The sequence below is a fragment of the Telopea speciosissima genome, chromosome 2, assembly GCF_018873765.1.
Source record: "Telopea speciosissima isolate NSW1024214 ecotype Mountain lineage chromosome 2, Tspe_v1, whole genome shotgun sequence".
NCBI classification, from domain to species: Eukaryota; Viridiplantae; Streptophyta; class Magnoliopsida; order Proteales; family Proteaceae; genus Telopea; species Telopea speciosissima.
In genome coordinates, this window is record NC_057917.1 from 75,928,285 (window position 1) to 75,955,493 (window position 27,209).

Here is a 27,209-nt window from a genome sequence, read left to right on the forward strand (position 1 = left end):
AAATGAATATTGTACCTTTATAGAAAGGTGGAAATTCTTGAGGATGCAGCGATCAATTCGTGCGATCTAGTATCTAGGCGCAAGGACCGCACACTACACGCGACCAGCTAGCATTATATTTCGCATATCATATAAGTTATAAGCTAAAAGTTTCCCAATCTACCAAGTATTGGAAGAGTTCCTGGTCTTGCACCCCTTTCCATGTATTGGCGTTTCCCCTTTTATTTTCAATGCTTTGTTTTGACATTTTAGCTATTCTATTTAGATTGAAACTTGATATATGAGCCAGGAACCTTAAGGTCAACTCGTCAACAAATGATGTTGCTATGGTTGAAAGACTTTTCTTGATATCGGCAATTAATCTTTAGTCACTTAAATTTTGATGGCTTATAGTTGCTGAGTAAGAAAGGAGTGGTGCATAGACTTCCTTCCATTAATAACCCGAATCAAATTCAGATTACATTATTAAACAACTAATACACCTTAAGACCAGAAAAATTAACTAAACGTATACACACAGCCGTTTTTTTGGCTGGTTATTCCCATTAATATAATAGTAAATATCACTGGAGGTGAACCCAAATCCCCTCACTAGGTATATCTTGATGAACCACGAATAAAAGATAATACCCAGGAGGTGCCTGGAAAGTTGATTTTGGAGTCGTCACTGCCATGGAATACAATGAATTCGACATTCCAATCACATTTCTGCCATCCAGCACCAACATTCTCTGATTCATGGAGAAGGAGTGCGTTGAGAAAGATGGAGCCACCATTGTCACCCCTACGCTGTTCGTCTTCACCGGACTCGACACCGAGAACTGTAACATAAATCGTTGCCCATAACTTAACTTAGTGTATGATAATGGGGCGTTGATCGTAGGCCTTAATGCCGAAAATTTTGAATCCAAATAAGCAGGCGAGAATGCCTCTAAGCTTAATTCCGTCGGATAAAGAACGCCGGTGAAGTTGTAGTACTGATGGGGATTGCTTCCTCCCACTAGAACTCGACCGTCACGTAGTAAGATTGCTGTCGAATGGTACATACGTGGAATGGTAGTTGGGTTTAGTACTTGGAACCGAGATCCGATCAGGTTTTCGGGTTGATATAGAACCGGGTAGAACACTGGATCTCTACCAGATTCCCACCCGGAAAGCCCCCTTGCAGCGCCATTAATGATCAAGATTTGGCCGTTGGGAAGTAAGATCATGTCTCCCATCACTCTAGCGAGTGGCATAGTCTCCATGGTCCATGTCGGATTCGGGTCAGTAATTCGGATCCTCCCACATGTATCCAAGGCTCCGATGAAATTCCCCGAATTTGTTGACCCCAATGGAGCTCCACCACAGATGAGGACCTCAGCTTCCACTGAAGACCCTTGTAAGTTCTTTAGTGGAAGGAGAACTGAGGAACCCGTGTAGGGGTAGGTCCGACGACCACCTGGAATTACTGGGAAAGTTTTCACGATAGAGTTGGTGGTGTAGTCGAACAAGATAGCTTGAGTGTTGGCGAAGATGAATAAGTTGCCATCCACATTGAGGTGAACAAATGGGTAGAGATTGCTCGTTTGTTCCAGAAAAGGTAACGAGAATACAGTTGTGGATTTGGGATAGAACTCGTAATTGTTCTCTTGGCCGCCGATCACGATGACTCGTCCATCTGGTAGTATATGATTGGTGGCATACCAACGTCGTTGATTAAGTCCAGTTGGAAACTCTTGCCAGTCACAAGTACTACACGGTTTGAAAATTCTGACGGCATGGTCACCGTCATGGGATCCGCCGGTCTGGATGAAGTTGCCGTCAATAGAGACAGCACCGGAAGAGCACCAAGTATCGGTTTGGACCATAAGGGGACGGACAGAATTTTTGCTTACGTCATACTCAGCAGAGTGAGCAGTACAGTCATGACGGAGTGCGTAGTCGTTTGGGTCATTCCGGCATATACCAGCAGGTAAGGAGAGATTGGAACGGCCGAAGTCGGTGCGGTCGAAGATAACGACGCGATCGTTGTTGAGTAATTGCATGTGCATGGCTGATATGCCAATACTTTGCTGGAGGAGTTCCCATTGACCTTGTGAAGCCACTGGTTTAATGGAATTGAGAATGAGAAAGAAGAAGAAGAAGAAGGAGAAACAAAGAATGGGATATAAAGCCATCATGGTTAGCTCTGTGTCTTTGGTCTGCAAGCCCAAGCCCAAGGAGGAGAAGAATTAATGAAGGCTTGAAGAGGGTCTGTCATGTGGAGTAGTACTTGGGTTGGGTTGGGTTGGGTTGGCCCTTTTAAATCGACAAAAGGGTGAAGGAAGAAAAACGAGATTGGATTTTCTTTTAAAATGATAAAAAAAAAAAAAAAAAAAAATGAGGTTGGGAGTTGGAAGCTGTCAATTTAAATCCTTGCTGGGTTCCTTCTGTAAATTGATTAAAATTATTGGTTCCTTCTCTTTCATTAACGTTACAAGAAAGTGAGAAACCCAGTTTTCTTAAACCCAACAAACTTAGGTTCTAACAACTCCCTCTCTCTCTCCCTCGGCGGGAATTAAAATAAAATAAAAATAAAAAAACAAAGATCATATTGCATCTCGTCCTCTCATTAGCACCTCCAAGGTCAAAACTGGGGTACTAATCTAATAAATTGAGCAAAGGTAGCTACAAGCAAGCAAGCAAGCGTCAAAGTCTCCTCCTTCCAAGAATCTCAGTTTATCCAAATTTTTTTCCTCTGCTTACTAGAGAATCTTAACCCAAACTATTAACTAGAACCAACATTTTTGCCTTTCTAACGACTGAAACCTTTGAGGCTCGCCTCCTTGGAGTCTTCTTCCAAGCAAAGAGGAAAGTTTTTTTTTTTTTTGGTAAGAAGCAAAAGAGAAAGTTCATTAACCATATTCATCTTTCATGGACCACGAATTTCTATTATGAAATTCAATACCGGTTGCTTATTCAGAAGGGTTTACAAAATATATACAACTAGATGATGATCATTACACGAATATATTCTAGCTAGATAGTAATTTAATGAGGGAGGATTCCCTACAAGGACAATGTAAGACGGAATTTGCATGCTGCATCAATGAAGATTTAGAAAATGGTATCATTGATACATAATCGACCACATGGTAGAATGGAAAAAAGAGTCAATTTGAGCCCCACCGCTTTTTTTTGTAAGAAGGGTATAAAGAAATCTATATAAGGGCATCCTAGCAATCTTTTTCCTAATTTAATGATGTTTTTTTTTTTCTTTTTTGCTTTCATAGTGCTATGGATATATTTTTTAATAGGTCCTATTTTATCCTATTCTATGCGGAAGGGGAGGTGTGAAGCATGAGGTTTTAAACCCAACACCTAGTAGCAATGGGCTTCCACGCACCATATGCTACCAAGTGAGCTAGGCACTTGTTCACATAGTCCTATGATATGATATAATGATTGGTTGGTATAGGTAGAATTTTGTAGTTCGGTTGACTTCATCGGTGTGTTTACACTTATGGATCAGGCTCCTCTCCTACAAGTCCAACGCCCAAGAAGTGTCGAGTGAAGCATCCAATGGTGCTGGGCTGCTGGGCACGTCAGGATGTGCATCGGATCGCACGCAAAGTTTCACAAACATACATCCACATGCACCCAGCAGCCCAGCCCCGTTTCATACCTCATCGGACACTCCTTGGGGTTGGGCTCCTAGGAGAGGAGCTGAATCAACACTTATGGCGATCAAACCATAGGATAATTTTGGTGCTTTGTTTTTGCAGGTTAATTTATCCGATTCAGATCCTTTACGGCGTAGCTGCCCTAGCGGCCATAGCGGTATAGATATAGCCGCATGAGCAATAAACGCCTTACCCTTGCCCGAGTGGGGGTAAGGCGATCATTGCGCATGATTGTGTCTGCACCGCTAAAGCCACTAGGACAGCTGCGCCATAGATCTGGATCCTACTTTATTTGAGCTAAAACTTGATATATGAGCAAGGAGCATTGGGGTCAACAAGTCGACAAACGAACCTGCAACATGGTAGATACAAATGCATGGCCAAGAATTTTAGGAACTCCAAACCCTAAAGATGACTTACTTTTTGTCATGGGCTGTGAAACAAGTCTGTAACACAAGGTTAGGTCGATATGCAAATAATAGGTTTTGTATTCCTGATATCAGGTACAAGGAAAACACTATGCCATGGTAATATGGTCATTTTGTATCTTCAATGGAACCGAGAGATGCATCAGGTACATCAAGAAACACTACTTAATGAACCAAGATGATCTTTATCAAAATCTCCATCTGCCCCTCATATTGTAGATGGACCCATTGATGCATGTGATATGTTTTTTTAATGGGGAAATCCAATTTATTGCCCAAAGAAAAAAAATAGAAAAAATTATACAAACCATCAAGGGTACCCTACATCATGAATAAATCCACTTTATATTAATATAAAGTTGGCATCTCTGTTTTTTTTATCTTGTAATGTCACTAAATGGACATGATTTGCTGGATTTTTAGGGTTACACGTACGCATGGAGTTCTTTTCGTTATCCTTAATTTATTTGAATCTCTTTCGTGTGACAAAATCTAATTTATTTAAAAACTACAAACCCAAATCCCCTCACTCCTTCACTAGGTATTCGTCACCGTCATACCATACGATGAGTTCGTAAGTGCAGTCACGTTACTGGCATCCAACACCAACAACCTTTGATTCATCCCTATCATGCGCTCGTTCATCGGAGTACTCCACACTCAAATTGGAATAATTTCCTTTCTTTTTGAGTTCACAAATATCCCATTAGGTTTTAGTATTTTCCAAAATATCCTAAAAGGGATATCAAATCCCCAAGGGCAGAAAGTACATGACTGCAACTCGGGGTACAGCCAAACTTTTTCCAGTCAATTTGAATCCTTGTTCAGTTCTTTTTGTGTGTTGATAAATGATTAATTTATTTCCCTTTTTCTCTAAATTTTCAAAAAAAAAAAAAAACAAAATACATTTCAAATAATATAAAAAGTACGAGAGAGTAATCAACATGCTAATCTCTTATATTAATATCATACACATTTAAAGGAGGAGAGATGTTTCAGCGAATGCCGATTTATATACAGATGAACTTATGTCAGTAAAGGAAGACAGATGAGAGAGAAAGTCTATGAGGGGACATGTACACTGTTTGATCGTGTGACCGCACATGTATGCTTTTCTAATTAATGATTCAAAAAGATAAAACTCATAAATGAAAATAGATGATTTTTAGCAAAGGTGGAGGATCTGTGAATGATTTTCATGTGTGAGGCCGGCCTCCTTCCAAGCAAGGTTTCATTAGGACCACGAATTTCTATTAGTGAAATTCAACATGGTTTGCTTATTCAGAAGAGGTTACGAAATATATACAAATGATGGTCATTACACGAGTATCTTCTTTTTTAATTTAATAATTAATGATGGACTATTTTCCTTTCCCTTTTTTGGGTTTTTCTGAGTTCCATAAATGGTATGATATAATGGTCCCTTGCTATATTGCTAAACTTTTGTATTTCTGTTAACTTCATTGGTAGGTTTACATTTGTGACCCATACATATATATATATGATAGGTTTCCCTGTCTAACGGATATAAAAAGGATTCGATGTAGAACATTTTATAGAGATTCCTGTCTATTGAAAATATCTAAGAAATGGTGCGGATTGGTCAATTCAACTATACATCTTAAATTTTGAAATTATAAAAAAAAAAATTAATACAATAAAATAAAACAAAAAAAACTCAAAATAAAAAATTCAAGGCCCATATATAGAACCCAACAATGGTCCAAAACAAATTATTACAAGGCCCAATTGACCCAATTGAAAAACCTTAACCGCATCAACACTTATAGCTAACCAACTTACAACATGGCAGAAATATTAACGTTGGCATTTCTTGTTTAGTGGGTTTTCAAGCATCCTAGATTGGCTAGAATGAAACTCTATGAGCGTTTGAAGCTTATTAGTTTGGCAAGGGTTGTTTTGGATTTTCCGTAAAGGGGAAAGGAAAGGACCTAAATGGAAAATTCTACTATGAAACTCAACCTTTTCATCTTCTTTTTGGATGAGCGCTACATATTAGCTCGTCCTAGACTCCCAGGGATTTCGTTCTAAGAGATCTTGGCTCCCGAACCTGTTTGATGCCTATTTACCTAACCCTAGTGCATTCGCAGAAATACAAACATCATATGAATCAGGTAAGATTTGAGTAAGTTGTAGCCAATACTGAGACAGCATCCATGCAGGCTCAAGAATGGTTTAACATCTTTTTAGGTTTATCCAAAATATTAAATTCTTGCACTAAGGGTTTTTTCGTAAGCCCCAATAGAGGCAAGGTTCGTAGATTGGGTCCCACAATGTAGTGAGTTGGGGAACATGGGTGAGATTTTTATTTTTCCCACGAAGAGTATCCAATATCCTTTATTATTTGTGGGACTTTGGCTAGCACAGAGATGAGATTTTCAAGTGTCATGTCAGTAGACAAAGCATTTAACGTTGTTCTTTGGGTTTTTGTAAGTTCACCATCTTAGGTTAAACAAACAAGACAAGATTGGAGTGGGATTTTGAAGTGTCAAATCAGTACTTTCTGACTCCAATTCTCTCATCCCATCTAAGTCCCAGTCAAACAAACAAGGCCTTAGTGTCTTAGGATGCTTTTGGCAAGCCTCCACCAGAGCAGCGATGTCATCTGGGCCTGCATCAGGTTTTCAAACCCTAATTCACCAAAGCACACCAAAGGAGAGGGAGCCAAAAAGGTGAATGTCTCCTCTCCCTTTGCTTGCTTTTATAAAAACCCATAAAGGGTTGCCTTATTTGAGTGAAATTAGGATTCCCCAATCCAACTTGCCTTACGTGTAAGCAATGATAGTTTACTCAATTGGCCAACGCCGAACCGCAGCTCGGGCTCGACGATTTTCAACCCGAGGGCGGGTTTGGGTTAGTATAGTACTTATTAATTATAGTATATAATATTACATATATATATAATATAGGAAGAGAGGATCACGACTGATTGTTATTTAAAAGGGGTACATGGGAGATCCTATTTACAAAACATAGTCTAATGAGACATGTGCGGTGTCTCTCTCTCTCTCTTCCCCTTTATAATGAACCTTGTTCCTCTTACATGATACCTCATCCTATACCCCCATTGGTGTCGTCTGCTAGTTTACCGCACACAGGTAGGAATGTAAATGAATAGCCAAAATCCATTTTCATATCCGTGTCCGTATCCGTTTAACACTATCCGAATCCGTCAAAAAGCTAAACGGATGCGGATATGGATAGGCTATAGCTATCCGAAAAGCTATATTTACATGTAAACGGATAAAATATCTCATCTGTATCTGTGTCCATATCCGTTTAGCACTATCCGAATCCATCCAAAAGCTAATCGGATGCGAATGCGGATGCTGATATAGCACTATCTGAGCCGAATCCGATCCGTTTACATCCCTGCACATAGGCAATATGCCTATACCATTACCTTATCCCTACTTTAATCCAATTAAAGTTATGTAAAGATAATTCTTATAGCTAAATAATTCAACTCATTAATTTTTCCTAAATTAGTTAATGCAATTAAACTCCTTTATTGCAAAATTTCCCTTCTACCAAACAATATCACATAGTAAACTATGGGCATGTAAATAAAATACTGTCAAATCCTAATTCATTTTACATGTCCATTTTCAAAGATTATGTGAATGATCGGACAAAAATACATTTTGAAACAACTTTCAAATATTAGTATAGATAAATTCATATCATATAAAATATCTTTGTAAACTATTTACAAAACAAAACACTGGATCCAAATTTTCTCCTCCATATTTACCCAAAATGACAATGCATTCCATGTTGAACATCTCTTTTATTCACAACATGTTACCATGAATCCAGTACACCGATATGTCTAAAAGACATCAACCATTGGTTTACCAAAACCTGTGATGCAATGTCGCAATGACAAGATCTCTTAGGTTAAAGGATCAACTATAATGTTATTAATTACAATCTCGTTCCTCTACATCCGATAGTATCACATGTGAGATTCTCACGTGATTCAGTAAAATATAGATATTGTTTGTGTACTCACATCTGTGCCCTAGAATTTACATTCATAGTAACACATAATGCAACGACCATTTGAATAGGGTGTTGTCTTATCCCTAATCGAGAACATTTTAGGTGAAAATCTAAGTACAATCTTATTAGCCCGTTATGACATATCATGCATAAAAATAAACAAATTAATTCAACTAATTAAAATTCAGGTTTTATGGACACATAATTCCAACACAATATCCCCTCATTTTGCATATAGATTGATAAAACTAGTTTTCCAAGAAGATACCAGGTTTATAGCCAATGCTAGTCATGTGAGAATGTACTTGAATCCCCTCATGCAGAGCACTATTAGATACCAGAGACGAGAATTGTAGAAAAAAAAATCAAGTTTTCTGGAAGAATTGTTGAACAAATTTGTAGCTGGCATCATGGAGAGCCTCAAGTTGGTTGGCCACGTGAAAAGTTTCAGTCATGAGTTTGGTGTGAGGAATCTTGGTCTTAACAACGTCCTCATGGCCTCAACTCGATAATGTGCGGGCTTGCTAACGTGGCTTTGAGCTTGAGTCTCTGTCATCCGTCTATTAGCTAGAGAGTTGATCTTATAGGTATCAAGTCCCTACCACATGGTGTCCATCTATTGAAGAGCTGATCTAATATGTATCAATTGTGCAAATTTTTTTTTATAAATAATAAAAAATATCAAACAAAAAAAAGTAATAGTTCTACAGAAAAGCTAGCTTTTTCTAAGAAGACAAACCAAACCAACAAAAGAGAAACAAAACAAGGAACTATAGAAATTCCGATAAGACAAGATTCTAAGAACACCTAATATGACTATTGAATAGCCCTTACTACAAAACCAAGACCGTCAATTAAGGAACACGTACAAGGCCAAAAATGGTTCTCATATTGAAAATCTCTACACTTGTCTTTTGTCTTAGACTGGATGCTTGTCTTTTTGTGGGAGAAGAATTGTCATTTAAATTTTTTTAGTGGGATTTGTTTTTTTTTTTTTTTTTCCTTGTTTATTTTAACAATGAATTACTTAACGGTTTACATAAACGGTATAACATGTGTTTAAACGGTGTGATTCGATTTAAATCATTTAACTAAACAGTCTTAAATTTAAAATCAAAAGCTAACCATTTATTAAATGATTTTACGGTTTTAGTTCATTCGTTTCGGTAAATTGTTTCGATTGGTTTTGACATCCTTAACTACATGGAAATGCTTGAACTGATGTTACATCATTAGAGCTAGCATTGTACAAAGTGTTAAAAAATAAGAATAGGGCTGATGTTCTTTGCTGCGTTCAGACACATGGGGAACAGCATTTCTGCTATCATTTTTGGGTGGGGCATTCATTTCACCCACTTCTCATGTGTCTAGACACAACCTGCGCCCCCTGAAAACATTTGGCCATAAGAATATCTTGTATCCTTCTTGGTTATAAAGAGACCCAATTGTTCTTTAAAATATAACAATTTTTCATAATAAAATGAAATGACAAACAAAAGAGGAATATTTTTTTATGGGTAATAAAAAAATCAAACTGAAAAAGGATTAATAGTCCTACAGAAAAGCTAGTTTTGTCTTGGAAGACTAACTGAGATAAGCCTAATGATAAGATTCTATAGACACCTAATATTGCTATTAAATAATCTTACTATAAGAGCATTGTCTCATATTTGCAATGAGGACTATATTCTTCACCACTCACTTTGCGTACTATTTTGGAGGATGATAGACATCTATTTTCTTGTTTTGAAAGTTGTATATTTTGTTTTGTTCGATCCAAGGGAGATTAATAGTTGTGCTGACTCCCTGACAATGAAGACACTATCTATGACGTGCACGATAGTATGACTTATTTTCGATCCATGGTTATTGAATTTATGTATCCTACAACCATGAGTTTCACCAAAAAAAAAATAATCGTACTACAAATCCAAGACAGTCCATAAAGAAACACAAGGCCAAAGATGGTTCTCATTTTGAAAAACTCTACATGTCCATGTCCTAATACGTTGGCTGTTAATATAAGTCTTCCCGTTTAAACACAAAATGGATGGAAGAGGCATAACTTTCAACACATGTCCATTCCAAAAACTACACCTCATGAGCAGAAAATTTAAATAATTAAATAATTAATTACACTATTCTAATTTCTGTTTATGGCTGGTTCTTCCTACTAAGTACATAATAAATGTAAATTAATTAAATTTTAAAAAAAAAAAAAATACAAAAATAAATCACTGGAGTTGAACCCAAATCCCCTGACTAGGTATATCTTGATGCACCACAAATAAAAGATAATACCCAGGAGGTGCCAGGAAAGCTGAATTTGGAATCGTCACCGCCATGGAATACGATGAGTTCGTCAATGCAGTCACATTACTGGCATCCAACACCAATAACCTTTGACTCATGGAAAACGAGTGGGTCGTGAAAGAGGGAGCCACCATTGTCACCCCTATCATGCTCTCGTTCACCGGAGTACTCCATACCGAAAACTGTAACACCATTTGTTGCCCATAACTTATATTACTATATGACCCCGGAGTGATGATCGTCGGCCGTAATCCCGAAAATTCCGAATCCAAATAAGCAGGTGAGAATGCCTCTAAGCTTAATTCCGTTGGATATAGAACGTCGGTGAAATTGTAGTACTGATGTGGATTGCTTCCACCCACTAGAACTCGACCGTCACGTAGTAAGATTGCTGTCGAATGGTACATACGTGGAATGGTAGATGGGTTTAGTACTTGGAATCGAGACCCGATCTGGTTCTCGGGTTGATACAGCACCGGGTAGAACACTGGATCTCTCCCAGAATCCCACCCCGCAAGCCCCCTTGCGGCACCGTTGATGATCAAAACATCGCCGTTGGGGAGTATGGTCATGTCTCCCATCACTCTAGCGAAGGGCATCGTCTCCATAGTCCATGTCGGATTCGGGTCAGTAATTCGGATCCTCCCACATGTGTTTAATGCTTCGGTGAAATTCCCTGAAGTGGATTGCTGGTATGAATCCCATGAAGCTCCACCACAGATGAGAACCTCAGCTTGCACTGAAGATTGTTGTAAGTTCCTTAGTGGGAGGAGAACTGAGGAGCCCGTGAATGGGTAGGTCCGAGGTTGATAATCTGGAATTGTCGGAAAAGTTTTGACGACAGAGTTGGTGGAGTAGTTGAACAAGATTGCTTGATTGTAGGCGGAGATGAATAAGTTTCCATCCACATTGAGGTGAACAAATGGGTAGAGATTACTAGTTTGTTCTAGAAACGTTGAATTGAATACAGTATCGGTGGTGGATGTAGAAGATTTGGGATAGAACTCGTAATTGTTCTGTTGGCCGCCGATCACGATGACCCGCCCATCCGGTAGTATATGATTGGTGGGATACCAACGGCCTTGATTGAGTCCATTTGGAATCTCTTGCCAATCACAAATAGTGCAGGGTTTGAAAATCCTGACGGCTCTCTCACCGTCATTGAATCCACCGGTCTGGATGAGGAAACCATCGGGGTTGACGGCACCGGAAGAGCACCAGGTATCGGTTTGGACCATAAGGGGACGTACAGAGTTAGTAGTTACATCATATTCTGCGGAGTGAGCAGTGCAGTCATGTTGGAGGGCAAAGTCATTGTAGTCGTTCCGGCAAATTCCATCAGGCAAGGAGAGATTGGAAATGCCGAAGTCGGTGCGGTCGAAGATGACGACGCGATCGTTGTTGAGAAGTTGCATGTGCATAGCTGATATGCCAATGCTTTGCTGGAGGATGTTCCATTGACCTAATGAAGCCGCTGATGTAACAGAATTCAGAATGAGAAAGAAGAAGAAGAAGAAGAAGAAACAAAGAATGGGAGATGGAGTCATCAAGGCCAGCTAGCTGCGTGCTTTGGTCTGCAGGTTCAATTTAGGGGGTTTAGCGTGGGAAGCAAAGTGCTGCACGCACGCAACACATGGATTGATGGTTTAAATATAGTTAAAGGGGGGAAGAAAACGAGGTGCCGAGGTGGAGATTTTATTGTATTTTATTTTATTTTTAAATGAGGAAACGAGGTAGGTTGATTGGTTGGTTGGTAGTGGAAGAAGCTGTCTGATTTGTATCCTTGCTGTCCTAGGGTATGGTTTTTTGTTGTTAGGAGGGGAGGGGTTCTTTGATCCTTCTCTTTATTTTTGTTCTTACGAGGGGAGGGGTTTCCTTGATCCTTCTGTATCCCTATTCCCTAATGCTGCAACTTGTAAGGAAAACACGTTTTGTTATGATACCCAACAAATTGACTTGTGATGTACTTAATTCTTATACCCTCACACAGTCACAACCCCCCACCGGCCACCACCTCCACCACGCCACTCCACCCCAGCAAAAAAGAAAATATATTTATTGTTCATGTTTTTGCATGTTTTGCACTTTTGATCTCTAACTACTGGGATATGAGTTTGGAGCCCATTTAATAAAGGGAGTGTTGTGTGACACCGTATTTTGGACTTTACAGATTCTTCTAATTGCCTCTTCTTTTATTTTCACAATTTCTTTAAGAATGAACATGAAGGTGTAAAATTATATTTTAAGTAACATATAATTATGGAGGAGGGTCCGTTACGATGCTAGGGTGCAGTTTTGCATCAATGAGGAGTTAGGTGATCGATGAATCACATCTAATAGGGGGGTATTTACTATTTAGTGATGAGAGAGAGCATAGGGTTCTTTGGTGAAATGTGAGAGGTGCATATGCACGAATCTTCACACTGGCACCATGACGATTCTTTTCTATAAAATTATTTAGTACCAACCATTATATTTATTAAACGATTAAAAAATACGTACCATAAATTTCTATGATGAAATTCAACATGGTTTGCCTATTAAAAAGGAACATGAATCATCTGCACGTACGTGTAGCTGAATGTACATCTCAGAGCTAATCACATGTTTATTTTATTTTCATAAATACCCCTCTTTCCTTTATAAATTATAAAAATAAGACAAGTGGTGACCTCTCACATGTACGAGTACCTGCATGTATCTACAAAGGAACCAAACTCATTAAGAAGAGCTTATAAAATAGATACAAATATATAAATGACAATACAAGCATCTTGTATATTAAGAAAAAGAGATCATTATCTAGTCGTGTAGCGCTTACACCAATGCAGGGACCAATAAGAATATGTGCTAGAGCATTTGACTAACTAAGATTGTTTAGTTCACTAGGGCTGCATGGTAATTTCATGTGATCATTTGTTTGGATATGATATATATATATATAATGATTGGTTGGTATTGATAGAATTTTTTACTTCTTCGGTTGACTTCATTGCTAGGTTCACACTTATGACCGTTATATATTTAAAAAAATATATTATAGACTAAAGAGACCAATCTCTTGTTAGGGCTTTTCTTGAAGATGGAGTTATATCACATGAATGAGAGGATTCACACTCAGATTTGTAAAGTCACTGCAACAATTGGAAAAATAAAGCAGAAATGTATGGTCGGGCAGTTGATTTTACCAGATCACTTCAATTTTTTAAGAGCTGAATATTTGGTCTTATTCGATTGCCGCTACATCCCTGACAGAAAAGTTAAAAACGGAAATTGGTCTCTGCACCTATAGCACACTTGAAAGCGATAAACGCGGAGAATCTCTTCACTGTCAGTTAAGGGAAACTCAGTTTTATATTTAGGGGGAAAAGGGTGGTCACACCCCTTGTATACTGCAAGCTTGCATCCCTTGTCTCTCCCTTCTTTTTTTTTGAAATTACTTTACTCCCCCTTTTGTATGATGTCCCATGTCACATCCCCATTGGTGTCACCGCATGTGGGGGCAATGTGCCTATCCCTCTCTCAATTATTTAATATTTTTTGATCGAACACTCAAACTTGGGCCTCTGTGGATGGTATTAGAGAGGACTACGCCGGCTTGATTGTTTTCCAAGATAAATTTCAGTATAGCTCTACTCATTTCAACCAAAAAAGGAAAAAAAAATGTACAGCCCTACCCATTTGTGCATATTGCTTTTATGGTATGAAGGTTAATCTGACATATGATATATAACGGGGTAAGAGATACATTCAGCCTTTGCACCAGTACAAAGTCCAATGAGAGCGCAAAGGGGTATCAATATAAATAAAGTTTTTTATTTTTCAAAAAATAGGGTGAATTTTGCGTGTTCTTGTAATTAGATGTGGGAGTCAGGCAACCAAACAACTTTCTTTTTCCCATAATAACCAAGTGTCATACACACTAATGCCCCCAACCCAAAAAGCAAAAGAGCTTGACAACTCAATGTTTGGGTGCCTGTGGACAAATATGCCAATCTAGAGAATAGTTATTTAATTTATCCAATTATTTCGATTGAACTGAATTTTTCAAATAATTTGGACGAATCCGAATAACATTAAAAGAGTCGCAATTGTTTTTGCGAACATTTTTAAATATCATGGAAAATTTAGTGGAATCGAATTCTATACGAATAATTTGGCCTTATAACCAAAAACATTAAAAACTCGAAATTAAAATAAAAAAACTATAATAAAGCACTTGGAAACATAAAATTAGATGTGTTTGGAAGTTCACTTTAGGTCTTATATAAACACCAGAAAAAAAATAAAAGGCTCAATTAAAAACTATAGTAAAGCACTTGGAAACATAAATAAATAAATATGTTTGGAACTTCACTTGGAAACATAAAAGACTCAATAAAGATTCAATTTAAAAAAAAAAGCACTTCCTTCTCTAAGGAGCAAGGTTTTTAATCCCGGGATCGGATCGGGTTCGGTCTACGCCCAAACCGATCCAGATCGGTCAAAATCGTTCTAAATTGATCTAAAGTAGAAAATATCTCGGTTTTATTGGATAGGTCCTGGAATCAGTTAAAATCGATCAAAAAAAATATATAAAAAATCTAAAAAAACGGTAATCACAGGGTTTGTGCGGGATTAACCTTATCCACTACCATCATTATCGCCAACTTATACCCTAATCCCTATTTTTTTTGTTTAACTTATCTTGGTTTGCTTCCTCAACCTCACCCATTGCCACCATTATCGCCACCTTATCCCTATTTAAGGTATGTTTTTATGGAATTAAATCCTACTTTAATCGATTACCCAATTTAAAAAGGTAATATCCCCATTTTTTTTCCTGGATTTGAGACTCCCAAATCTTCAAATTGCAAATCTGGGTTTCAAAAACCTTAGCCACCTAATGTAATGAAATCTCCAAGGGATGAAATCAATGTTTACTTTGAATAAATTTTTCCTTAATCGATTCCCCAGTAAAAAAATAGTAAGATCCCCCTATTCTTCCGTGGATTTGAAGCTTCCAAATCTGAGAATATTTGTTTAAAGATTCGGGATGAAGATCAAGGAAACATGTTTGACCATTTTAGTCATATGTATCGGATTGGATCGGCGGATCCCAGTGAGTTTCCTGATCCAACCACCGTTCCATGAAACCTGAAAAGGATCGACCATATCTCAGGATTGTTCATGACCGATACCGATCCAAACCGACCGATCCGATCCAAGATTACGAACCATGCTAAGGAGTGATACCAAATAATTGGATATATATGTTTGAGGCATGTTGTAAGGTTGTTAGAAGATAAGAAACAAACACTTGAACAATTAGATATCATATAAGGATGAATTGAGAGATGGAGAGAATTTTTGGTACGTACCTTCAATTATATTCCCATGATCAACCAGTTCCCTTCCACTAAACTAATCACTCCACACATCTATTAAAGTCCCATTTGGGCTGCATGGCAGACCTCCATTTGGCGGACATAGCTTTTTTTCACCTGCGATGAGAACTGGAGGACCCAGCCCAACTAAAACAGGAGGGTTTGGTCATTTCATAGGGGGGCCACCTGTGAAATGACCCAAATACAGGTGACCCATTTGGCATGAAGGAATTCAAGGTGGGCCTTTTGGGCTGCGTGGCAGACCTCCATTGGGGACCAGTTCTTGCAGTTGCAAAGAAGATCACTGAGAAAATCTCATTCTAAAAGCCTCCCCAAATAAAAAATATCTGATCTTGGAAAAAAGATTGAGCTGAATCTTCATGATGGCCAGAATATTTGATTGGTGGAAGTACGAGTTCAAAGTCTCCAGATTCCAAGTCCTATTGGGATGGTCAATGAGGTTCGATACTTAGTGAAAATGGCAATCTGGAGGCTTTTGGTGTTGAGTTTTAAATTCAGCAAGAGTTATAACAAACCTATCTTCCCAAATCTTAATGGATATGATTATCCATTATTTTCAACCTTCCATAAGAACCCAGATGATAAGACTTCCCTCCAACTCTAAAATGTTGCGCTGATGCCTTTGAGTAGCTTGCAAGAAATTGGAGTTTAGAAAGTAGATGGCCTTAATCAACTTGTTGGCCCATTGGGAATCCGGTTGACTCCAAACTCGCCACACTACTTTGGCAAGGAAGGTATACTTGTGAAAGAGCATAATCTCTGAAGTCCAGTCCACTTATTTTTTAGGTTTGAGCGACAAAGTTGAGACCATGATATCCAATGACTCTTAGAATCATGTTTAAATTGGCCCCAAAAAAATTGGCTGATATTTGTCGGAGTTCGATCATGGTGAGACATTGGGAGCTTGAAGTGAGTTTGCAACCGAATTGAGCATGACCTCCCTGCCTGCATAGGAAAGCAACTGTTGTTTCTAGATCTGAAATCATTGGGAGATTTTGTCTCTCGATCTAACATACCGAAAGGTCTGGGTTTTTGAGATACCAAACTCCGTAGGAAGGCCGAGGTATTTGGATCAGAGTTTTAGTAATTGGTATCGGTCTTAGTCAATACCGATAAGATACCGAACAAGATCTGGCTGTATCGATCCTGATCAGACAGTTTTACCTCTAAATTTTAATTTTTTTTAAAAATAATTTTATTTGCAATTTTACCCTTGGTCATCATCATCCTTAGATCGGTATTATATCGGTCAGAAATCAATACCGGTCTCTATCGATACCGATACAAATCGGTCGATACTGTCAATCCGATACCAATTCCTTGAACCATGATTTAGAGAGACCATCTCCATATAGAATATTCAAGATTCTGGAAAACCAACATTAAAATCTGGTAGAAGTATGGGAGCCGAAGGTAAAGCTGGACTTTTTAAGATTTATAGCATGATCACTGCTAGCTCTACAATAGAGGTCCAAGCAGGACTTAAGATGACAAACTTCATGAAGTTTCAAATCTAAAAGTAGAAGGCAATTGTCCGCAAACAATAAATGACAAATTGGCAGAGGTCTGTTGCAGATCTTATATATACCTTTATGATCGAAGTTATGATCTTTAGTCTGGGATAGAAAGGAACTTAATACCTAAGAGCAGAGAATGAAAATTCCAAGTGAGAGGAGATCTCCTTGATGGATACCATGAGACAGAGAAATGGATTCACAAATCACCCCATTAATAAGCAGTTTATAGTTCACTGATGTAATGTATTCCATGACCATAGACACTCATCGAAGATGAAACTCTAGCTTAGTATCTGTTCATTGAAAGGCCATTCCAATCGGTCGTACGCATATCTAATTTCAATGCAACAAATCTCTTGCAATTTTATTTTATTTTTTAATATAATGAAATAGCTCATGAGCCATGATAATGTTATCTGAAATCAGACGCATGAGAATGAAGGCCAGTTGAGTTGGGGTAAATGATTTGATTGAGGGCTCCTTGCAATCAATATCTGACTGTGTTTACTATTAGTCTAATAGCAAACATAGTCAAATCTATAAGAAGGAAGCACCTCTTGGTGTGGTGGTGGCTGCCTGCCAGTTGCAGTAGAATGTTAGCCTAAGTTCAAGGGAGAGATCGATTGTTTAACTCTCCCTTCCATCAAATGCTTGATATACTATTTTTTTTTTTTTCAAAAAATCATGTTTGGATTGGATAAATTTACCTCTGTTTTCTTTAAAATATTGAATTTTTTTTTAATATATTTTTACCCTTGGTCCGCTCTGATCCACCAATGTGGGATCGATTAGGAATTGGTATCAATCTATATTGATATGAGTTGTCTGATCTGACCAATTTGATTCCAATTCCTCAAACCATGGCTCCATATTCTAAGGAACCAAAGGTAAATTTCCCTTTGGCTCCATCTTGAGTTAACCATACTTAAACAATAAACATTGTCATGTCTGATTAAAAAAGGAAAAACAAAAGACAAGTACCTGCATAAACAAAAGACAAATGGCAGAAAAAATATAAAATTAAGCTTATAAATAGTAATGAAATTTTGTTTTAAAAAAATTACAATGTAACGAGATGTAGCCAAAGGGAAATTTTCCTTCACACGGCAATGTGTAGACAAACTTTTCTTGGTAATATTCCACTTATAATTTCCACATGGAAGGGTGGGACGTGTATATCAACTGGTCAAGTGTGAAATTCCATAGCCAAATTCAATTATACACACCTCACGTATTCAAAATTTTCTTATAATTTCAGCTGTCCATTGTATATTCACCAATTTTTAGTAGAATTTCAAATATTTATTCTCTACATGGCCAACTTCATTTGGAAGAAATTTTCGATGTGAGCAGAGGGACCTTAGGCCCTACCCATGGGCCTCATCTAACTAGCCACATTGCAGAAAGCCCATCAAGCCCTAATGACTAGTTTGATTTTGACTGGATAACTACCTTAGCCCAGTTTCAGGTAAGCCCAAATCGCAGTGATAGGCCCATGACCCAAAGAGTAGTGATACAATATGGTCTTTAGTGGTCAAATACAAAAGGATCGGATCACTAGCCATTTGATAGACATGGGTGGGTATGTCTATGATCGGATCAGCTCCCTATATATCCTTTTTCTTCCACAAATGCCCCTCTAAACATTCATAATGGCAGCATGGAGGGGCATTTGTGAAAACAAAAGAACATGTATCCTCAGGAAATCATATGTGAAGCCTTCACGTACGCGGGAAAAGAAAGCATGCACCGTCCTTGAGCAAATTTCAATATATATTTCTCACATAAAAATAGTGGAGCCCACATTGATACACTATCTCTCATATTAACCATGTGGGCCTCATATAGATGATACCATTTTTTAAGATCAGGATCGTCTCCAGGGAGCCCAGTGCCCAGGATGCTACCAAGGGGCATCCAGCGGCTGAGCTGTGCCACACACATCTCAGCGCACACATAGGGATGTGTGTGGCACAGTCCAACGGTTGGCAGCACCCTGGGCGTGCTGGGCTCCCTGGAGACTAGCTAAATTTCATTTTTCATACCCTCATTGGTGTAGCATGCAGGTTCCTTCTCACATTGGTGTCTAGAGAAACACTTTACATCAGAGAAGAGATTATTGATACCATGCTCAACTATATGATTTCAAAGGAGCTATAGATAGTTCACACGGGTTTGATGTGAGCTATAGTGCCGACTGCCGAGCTTCTTAACAACTAAATTTAACAGTTCTGCAAAGTATTATCAAGCAGGTTGGGGGATCCACGACCTTGCTAAGAGAATCTATGGCGGTCACTTTTGACACTTTTGTGGGCTATAAAAGTGAGGCCCTTTATAAGATTGGACCGGTTAAAAATTCAAATTTCAAACCAACCGTTAAGAGTCTAAACCATAACAGTCGAGTGAAAGAGTGAATCACAAAATGAATGTTTTCCTTTTCCATAACGAAATCAGCGGCACTTCAAAGGAAAGCAAGAAGTTTTCTCTTCTGATCATCCCCTCGTTAGTCATTACCTCCCTCTCTCCCTCCTGAAAGATTCAAAAGCTATACTTTTTAATTTTTCTTTGTTTCAAATCTTACTTTTTTTTTTTTTAACTCATTGAATGCTCCCTTTATCGATGGAAGATGGTCAATGGAAAGGCCCACTTCTCCTCACTGACGTTTCTCAGCAGGAACAGAGTTGTAACTGTAAGACATTTGGGGCTTTCTCTCCAATCTTCATTTGGGTTAGACCAATTTCTCATGATTTCTCATCTGGGATCTTTGGTTGTCTGATTACATTTTCTGCAGACGATTATAGGCAAGAACGGAGCTTTGACACTGCAAACATGGCGGATCCTGATGATTCTCATCCTGACACTATTGATGGTAATGTATTTGGATTTTACTCTTATCCACAACCTTTCTGTATTGCAAATTTTAAAAATTAGGATGGAACATTCCGGGGAAATTTTGGAAAACTGGCTTTGAATGATAAACTTAGGATTTGGGATGGAATAGAAGGCGAAAATTTTTGTTTTTTTCTCTATCCTCTGCTTCAAAAGCTCTGAATTTGATTATCTTCTGTCTGAGTTCGTGGGGATTTGTTTAATTATGGTCCTGTTTTCAGGTCGCTCCATGCTGGGATTTTCACTAACATCCCCGGATTTGGTAATCTGTGCTAGTTCACCTGATATCTCTTGCAATGGATACGAAGACACCCCAGAATATCTAAAGAATAAAAATGAAAGAAACGGTTTCGCATCAGTGGAGCTATCTCTAGAGGAAGGCATCACTGGGCTAGAAACTGGAGAGAACTCTGAATCCCCAACTAGGAAGATATTAGCTTTTTCCCCAGAGGTGCAGACTACTAATATAGATATGGTTCCTGAGGCTTCCCTCGAGCTATTTATGAAGTCAACCACTCAAAACAAGTGTCCAAGGACTTACCTTCCTGTGCTAAGCATAAATGCAGGAGGAGATGCTGTAACTTCTAATGGGTTTGGTTTCCTAGAGGACATGTTTTTCACTGGTGGCAATGTTATCAGAACAGATGCAGTAATTGAAGATGGCAACGAATGTCTAGCACTGTACCAGAGTGCTCGGTGTGGCAATTTCTCATATAAAGTTCAGAACTTTGAGCCTGGAAATTACTTTGTTGATTTGCATCTAGCAGAGATTATATTCACAGATGGCCCTCCAGGGATGAGAGTCTTTGATGTCTTTATACAGGAGGAGAAGGTGAGAATTCATTCTTTTCTTTTTAAATATTTTGTGCTTGATCCTACTGCATTGATAACAAGAATTATACCTCGAGCTCAAGCTCCAGCAGCATGCGCTAGTGGAGTACATGAGAAGTTACTCAGTTTCTAATTTCAGCATCTCACCACAGCTTATTCAGTTCCTTATGTGAATAGGACTAATATCTCTTGTATATCACCTTCCTTATCAGTTCCATTGTAGGGCAACCCTGTTGTTGTTGTAACCAATTGTAGTTTCAGCATAATCATGAAGAAAACAAATCGTTAATGAAGAGCCAATTCTCTTGCAGGTAGTTTCTGAAATTGACATTTATGCTCGGGTGGGCTCAAATAAGGTTCTGCTTTTATCTGATTTAAAAGCTATTGTCCATGGCAAAGAGGGTCTATCCATCAGATTTGAAGGAGTAATAGGAACTCCCATTGTGTGTGGACTTTCCATAAGGAAAGATTGTTTGGCAGGTCAGTTGGAAGTTTTGGAATTCCTTCAGATATTTGAATTCTCTAGAGTGATAGCAGAATAATTTTCCTTTTGTTAAAGCATGATAATCACTTCAGACCAATATCTGACAAACTCAACCTACACTTCTTTTTAGGCTCAGGGGAGATGAAAATTTTTGAAGACAAAGAATCATCTCGAACAGGAGATTATAAAGAATTGGAAGTAATATTTGAAATTAAGATTACCTTTAACAATATTCTTTGCTTGAAATACAATTTAAGAAATCCTGACTTTCTTATATCACATCCCCTACAGGATTGTAATGACTTCAAATGTAACATTAATGAAGATTGGGAGCTGCGGAGAAAATTTGAGTTGCAGTGTAAAGAATTAACAGAAACCAAAAAAACATTGGAAGAGACTAAAAGGGAGAATGAACTGAAAAGCAAAGAATGCCAAGAAGCTTGGATATCTCTTCATGAGCTCCGAAATGAGCTCATGCGCAAGTCCATGCATGTTGGATCTTTAGGTATGAAATTTTTCACAAAATATTCGTTGATTTAGTTTCTTCAAGGCAACATCTTGATGGATCTCTTTTCACAGCTTTTGCCATTGAGGGACAAGTGAAGGAAAAGAGTCGATGTTTCTCATCCCTTAGAGACTTGACTAGGAAACTCAAGGTACTGGAGTCCAATTCCTGCTACTAGAGTCTACTCTCTCTAGATCAAAAGCAGTTTTAAATTGGTTTGGAAAATTGAGCAGATTCTGAAAATGGAGCACATCACGTTGTCAGAAGAAGCATCAGAATATAAGAAATGCCTTACAGATATGACCCAAATCACCAATATCATCCAGTCTAAAAGTAAGTCGATACAAATATTTCAGTAAATCTCAATCCTATATAATTGTTTCTTGCATTTATTTACGTATTTACCTCTTCCTTATTTTTCAACAGTGAATCAGCATGTGGTCACAGAAAAAGAGTTGAACGAGGTCAAGCTTAAATTCATTGAAGGTGCGAAGGAACGGAAAGAGCTTTATAACAAAGTCCAAGAACTGAAAGGTCTGAAAAAATGGTGGATAGGACTGCAGAACTTGACAAGGGAACGTGAAGGACTATTAATGCTGTTCCCTTTTTCTTTTTGGCAGGGAACATAAGAGTTTTTTGCAGGTGTAGACCTCTGAACAATGAAGAAATTGCTGGAGGAGCTACAATGGCTATTGATTTTGAATCTGCCAAAGATGGAGAGCTTACAGTCAAAGGGAATGGAGCATCCAAGAAGGTTTTCAAGTTTGATTCTATCTTTACGCCACAAGCAAACCAAGGTAATCAATTGATTGAAAGAAATTTCTTTCTTAGTATATAACAAACAAAATCCATTAGGCTGATGGGATGTTTCATATCTTGATACATCTGAATGCCTATTGGGAAATCTCGTTGCATTTGCTATATACTACTATGTTAGTAGTTTTTGTGTCAATTAAGTCATTCTCATTTTATTAATTATTTCTTTTTTTCTCTAAGTGGCCTACACTTGCTTTATCTTTGTGGTTCTTGAATAGCTGAAGTGTTTGAGGAAACAGCCCCCTTGGCAACGTCAGTTTTAGATGGGTACAATGTCTGTATATTTGCATATGGGCAGACAGGAAGTGGCAAGACATTCACAATGGAGGGGACAGAAGAATCACGGGGAGTCAACTACAGAACCCTTGAAGAGCTGTTTCGTATTATCAAGGATCGACAAGGACTTTTCCAATATGAAATTTCTGTTAGTGTCTTAGAAGTCTATAATGAGCAGATAAGAGATTTGTTGGTGCCAGGGTCTCAAGCAGGTGTCACCGTAAAGAGGTAATTTGAAAAAGCTATCTATTTTTTTTCAAGAGATATATATATATATATATATATACATGAAAACTAACTAATTGCAGCTCTTTTTTCTGCTTGTATACTATTATTGTAGGCTTGAAATAAGGCAAGTTGCAGAAGGAATCCATCATGTTCCAGGAGTTGTTGAATCCCATGTAAACAACATGAATGAGGTCTGGGAAGTTCTACAGACGGGCAGCAGTGCTAGGGCTGTTGGCTCAACTAATGCAAATGAACACAGTAGCCGATCCCACTGGTTCGTCTTCCTCCTTTCTGTCACAGAAATGTTAAACTCATTCCTTGTGATTAAGGCACTGAAACTGTTTATTTGTCGAACATAGATATGAGATAGAGGACAAAGAGAGAAAAAATTAAGAATCTCTTTATTATAAGGTATCACAAGATTGCTTGCAAAGACAAATGTTCACTATATCACTCCTGAATTCCCCCATTAAAGAAAAATATCTGTATTCCTTTACACCCACCCGCCCCCCACCCCCCTCCCCCCCCACCAAAAAAAATGTTGCTGTCTGTTTGCAAATTTCTCCATTCCTTAGTTAATTTACTAGGTTATCCATATGCATATCAGGTGACTGATCCAAGACTATTTGTTAATATTTCATCTAGAAGTGGTGACTGATATGAACTACATGTACATAGACATCTTTTTGCCTATATGAATGTCCTTGTTTTTTCCTCTCCTCCTTTAATGGTTTAGTTGTGTAACTGTAACTAAGTGGAGATTTTCAATAATTAAGGTAAGAAGAAAAATAATTAGGGTATAGAAAGAGCAAAGGCTCTTTGAACAAGATGGTTAGACTACTATATATCTTAATTATCTATGGGTTTGAAACTGAAAAATGTAGTGCTCTTATTATTTATGATGCAACCATTTGAGGTATGATATTGACAAGTATGGTGATCCCTGTACAGCATTCACTGTGTGATGGTGAAGGGGGAAAACTTGATAAATGGGGAATGCACAAGAAGCAAATTATGGCTCGTTGACCTAGCTGGAAGTGAGAGAATAGCGAAGACAGATGTTCAAGGAGAGCGCCTAAAGGAAACACAAAACATTAACAGATCTCTTTCTGCACTTGGCGATGTTATATCTGCCCTTGCAACCAAAAGTTCTCATATTCCATTCAGGTTCTGAAACCACCTTTTGGTCTAGATGGTAATTCTTAGTGTTGAAATTGCTTTATTGATCACTCACTATTGACATTTTGAATTGTTCTTCAAAACTTTGTGTAGGAATTCCAAGCTCACACACTTGCTTCAAGATTCGTTAGGTACTTTCTCCATTATATCTTGCAGAGTATTGGGTTGAGGGTGGGAAACTGGGAAGAACTACCTTCATAAACCAGGGTGACATTTGACTTATCATTTAGTTTATACACCAAGGAGATTTCCCATTTTGTTTAAAAACTTGATTAGATGATTATCATCATCAAAATCATCGCATCATTGACAGTCAATTAAACTATAGAAGGAAGTGTTAGAAAAAGCCCATGGTTTGGTTGGTTATGTCCATTAGATCAGGCTGATCAAGTGTACATTTACAAAAAGGACATCTCCCCCCCCCCCCCCAAATATATATATATGTATTGCCACTTGGTTATTTCTTTTTCTTCCATCTGCTCTCCGTAGCTAGAAGAAAAGTGGAATACCATTATAGAACCATCTCAAACATATCTGATTTCTGAGATTATATCCACAGGTGGGGATTCAAAGACACTGATGTTTGTACAGATCAGCCCCAAGGAGAATGACCTGAGTGAGACTTTATGCTCACTGAACTTTGCAAGCAGAGTGAGAGGAATAGAGCTTGGTCCAGCCAAGAAACAATTAGACAGCACTGAGCTTGTGAAATACAAACAGATGGTACAAATGTCTATTTTAAGTCACTCTCTTAGTATAAGGAGTCACTATAGATTACATACTGGTCAATCGTTTTTATTCATTTGTTTCTGTCTTCAACGTTCATTACCTTCTTTTAGGTTGAGAAGGCCAAGCAAGATATAAAGAGCAAAGAAGTGTTAATAAAGAAAATGGAAGAGACAGTTCATGGTCTAGACATGAAGGTGAAGGCAAGAGATCTCAATAATAAGAACCTACAAGACAAGGTATCACCAAAGATCTTTTTCTTACAAGCTGGCTGGCTAATTAGAGACATTCTAAGTAATAGGATCTTATTTCTTAGAGTGATGCAAATTACAATCGTTATTTAATGAGCAGTTTGAAGTTGGTTCTACATATTAATAAGGGAGAGGGTTAACAGGGCGGGGGCCAATGGGAGCATGTGCGGAAGCATCAACAGGGGTGGGATTTCTGCCTTTCATGGGGTTTGGGTGGTCATTTCGTGCCCCCCTGTGTCTGGGCACTGGGGCCATGCAGGATTTTTTTTCCCTATTAATAATTAAAACTCTAATTTGTCATACCTATACTTGGTGATTATAAGAGCTTCTCACTACCTTACATTTAGATAATGTGAAAATTTGGAATTTGATTATTTATTAAACCTTGTTTTTTTAATACATTATTTGATTTATGTTGCTTGAAAATATGAAAAGTCAAAAAAGTGTTTCGTGTTCTATTTTCCTTTATGCTATCTATTGCTACCTTAAGAATAATCAATGTAGAAAAAAACTTGGTTTTGTCTGTTAGGGAGATGTTCAAAATACTCATATCCCATGCTAATTCTTTCAACAGGTGAAAGAGTTGGAATCACAACTTCTTATAGAAAGAAAACTTGCAAGGCAGCATGTGGACACAAAAATAGCAGAGCAGCATCTGCAGTTGCAACAACTAGAAGAGCAACAAATTGCTTGTATGAAGCCTCCACAGGCAACACGAGTGTTTGGAAACCAGAAGATTGCCAATGAACCAGCTAGTTCATTGGGTAAAGCTGTCATGAATCTTGTCAGACCACTCACTGATAACAACTCCAAACCTACAACGGCCCCTCCTCCAACTGATACCTTTTTCAGGTACAGCAATCCTGCTGAGAAAGAAAACAGACCTGAGATGTCTGAACAATCACCACCACTACAAAAAAGAAGTGGCAGAGCTTCCATTTGCACTACTACACGCCGGATTCCACTGGTACCAGCCCCTAGACGTAATTCACTAATCCCATTACCTTCTACACCAAGCGTGGCCACATTGCCATCACCATTATTACCTATGCTACCATTCCAAGCTGACCCCATCAAAGAAGATACAGAAGAAAGTGAAGATAGCTTGCCAGACCAGACACCACACATTCTCAAGGGACAGAAAAGTGGGGGTACTAAGAAGGTGAGCAGCATATTGAGAAGAAGCCTTCAAAAGAAGATTTACATAAAATCCCCAATGCAGCACCGAAGGGTGGGAGCAAATGGAGGGTTGGAGAAAGTGCGTGTATCGATTGGGAGTAGGGGGAAAATGGCTCAGAGAGGGCTGGTCAGTAATGCCACCAGGGCAGGAAAGGAAGTACAGCAAAAGCAGAGCCAACAGGAAAAGGAGAGGGGTTGGAATATTGGCAGTGGTGGAGCCAAGTTGGGGGTGGGCAGGGGGCATGCTCCCCCTGTAATCTGAACATGTTTATACATGGGTAGTGAGTGGGCTGATTTACCTGATACAAAAGTGTCATCCATTTCTCTTCCACTTGTTTTTCTGAACTCCAAATTGTTAATGTAAATTCTTAATTGTAACTAATCAAGTGGATTTCTCTCTTTTAAAAGAAGAAAAAAAAAGTGTGCATTAAAATCTCCAAACTGTACTTATTCATTCAAAAGGGTGAATTCCTCCCTAATTTCATATGGTGATCCTTCCATCATTTGCTTCCCAAATTTACCTCAAAATA

The 27,209-nt window shown here is 38.3% G+C and overlaps 3 protein-coding genes across 4 annotated transcripts; 1 reads left to right on the top strand and 2 right to left on the bottom strand.

Moving 5' to 3' along the window:
- Positions 1–550: 550 nt before the first annotated feature.
- Positions 551–2,173, bottom strand: LOC122653253 (aldehyde oxidase GLOX-like). The gene has a single exon (XM_043847223.1). It carries the CDS (start codon positions 2,160–2,162, stop codon positions 564–566), a length of 1,599 nt encoding a protein of 532 aa, XP_043703158.1. The 5' UTR covers positions 2,163–2,173; the 3' UTR covers positions 551–563.
- Positions 2,174–10,298: 8,125 nt separating this feature from the next.
- On the bottom strand, positions 10,299–11,962 carry LOC122653252 (aldehyde oxidase GLOX-like). Its single transcript, XM_043847222.1, has one exon. It carries the CDS (start codon positions 11,956–11,958, stop codon positions 10,333–10,335), a length of 1,626 nt encoding a protein of 541 aa, XP_043703157.1. The 5' UTR covers positions 11,959–11,962; the 3' UTR covers positions 10,299–10,332.
- A 7,772-nt stretch (positions 11,963–19,734) lies between these two features.
- Positions 19,735–27,117, top strand: LOC122651372 (kinesin-like protein KIN-14Q). Of its 2 annotated transcripts, none has more exons than XM_043844741.1 (17): positions 19,735–20,004; positions 20,107–20,184; positions 20,426–21,036; positions 21,347–21,515; positions 21,650–21,717; positions 21,811–22,024; positions 22,099–22,175; positions 22,258–22,357; positions 22,451–22,558; positions 22,645–22,821; positions 23,059–23,344; positions 23,457–23,618; positions 24,296–24,511; positions 24,617–24,654; positions 25,083–25,246; positions 25,363–25,488; positions 26,075–27,117. In XM_043844741.1, the coding sequence occupies exons 1-17, from the start codon at positions 19,920–19,922 to the stop codon at positions 26,939–26,941; spliced, it is 3,546 nt and encodes a 1,181-aa protein (XP_043700676.1). In that variant the 5' UTR covers positions 19,735–19,919; the 3' UTR covers positions 26,942–27,117. The 2 variants fall into 2 exon arrangements, with proteins under 2 accessions (XP_043700676.1, XP_043700677.1); XM_043844742.1 differs by having other exon boundaries at positions 21,656–21,717.
- Positions 27,118–27,209: the final 92 nt, after the last annotated feature.

Coding starts and splice junctions, on each gene's coding strand:
- LOC122651372 (XM_043844741.1), top strand. CDS start 19,920: ATGCTCCCTTTATCGATGGAAGATGGTCAATGGAAAGGCCCACTTCTC. Junction 24,512..24,616: donor AGTTCTCATATTCCATTCAG/GTTCTGAAACCA, acceptor AACTTTGTGTAG/GAATTCCAAGCTCACACACT. Junction 25,247..25,362: donor TTGTGAAATACAAACAGATG/GTACAAATGTCT, acceptor ACCTTCTTTTAG/GTTGAGAAGGCCAAGCAAGA.
- LOC122653253 (XM_043847223.1), bottom strand. CDS start 2,162: ATGATGGCTTTATATCCCATTCTTTGTTTCTCCTTCTTCTTCTTCTTC.
- LOC122653252 (XM_043847222.1), bottom strand. CDS start 11,958: ATGACTCCATCTCCCATTCTTTGTTTCTTCTTCTTCTTCTTCTTCTTT.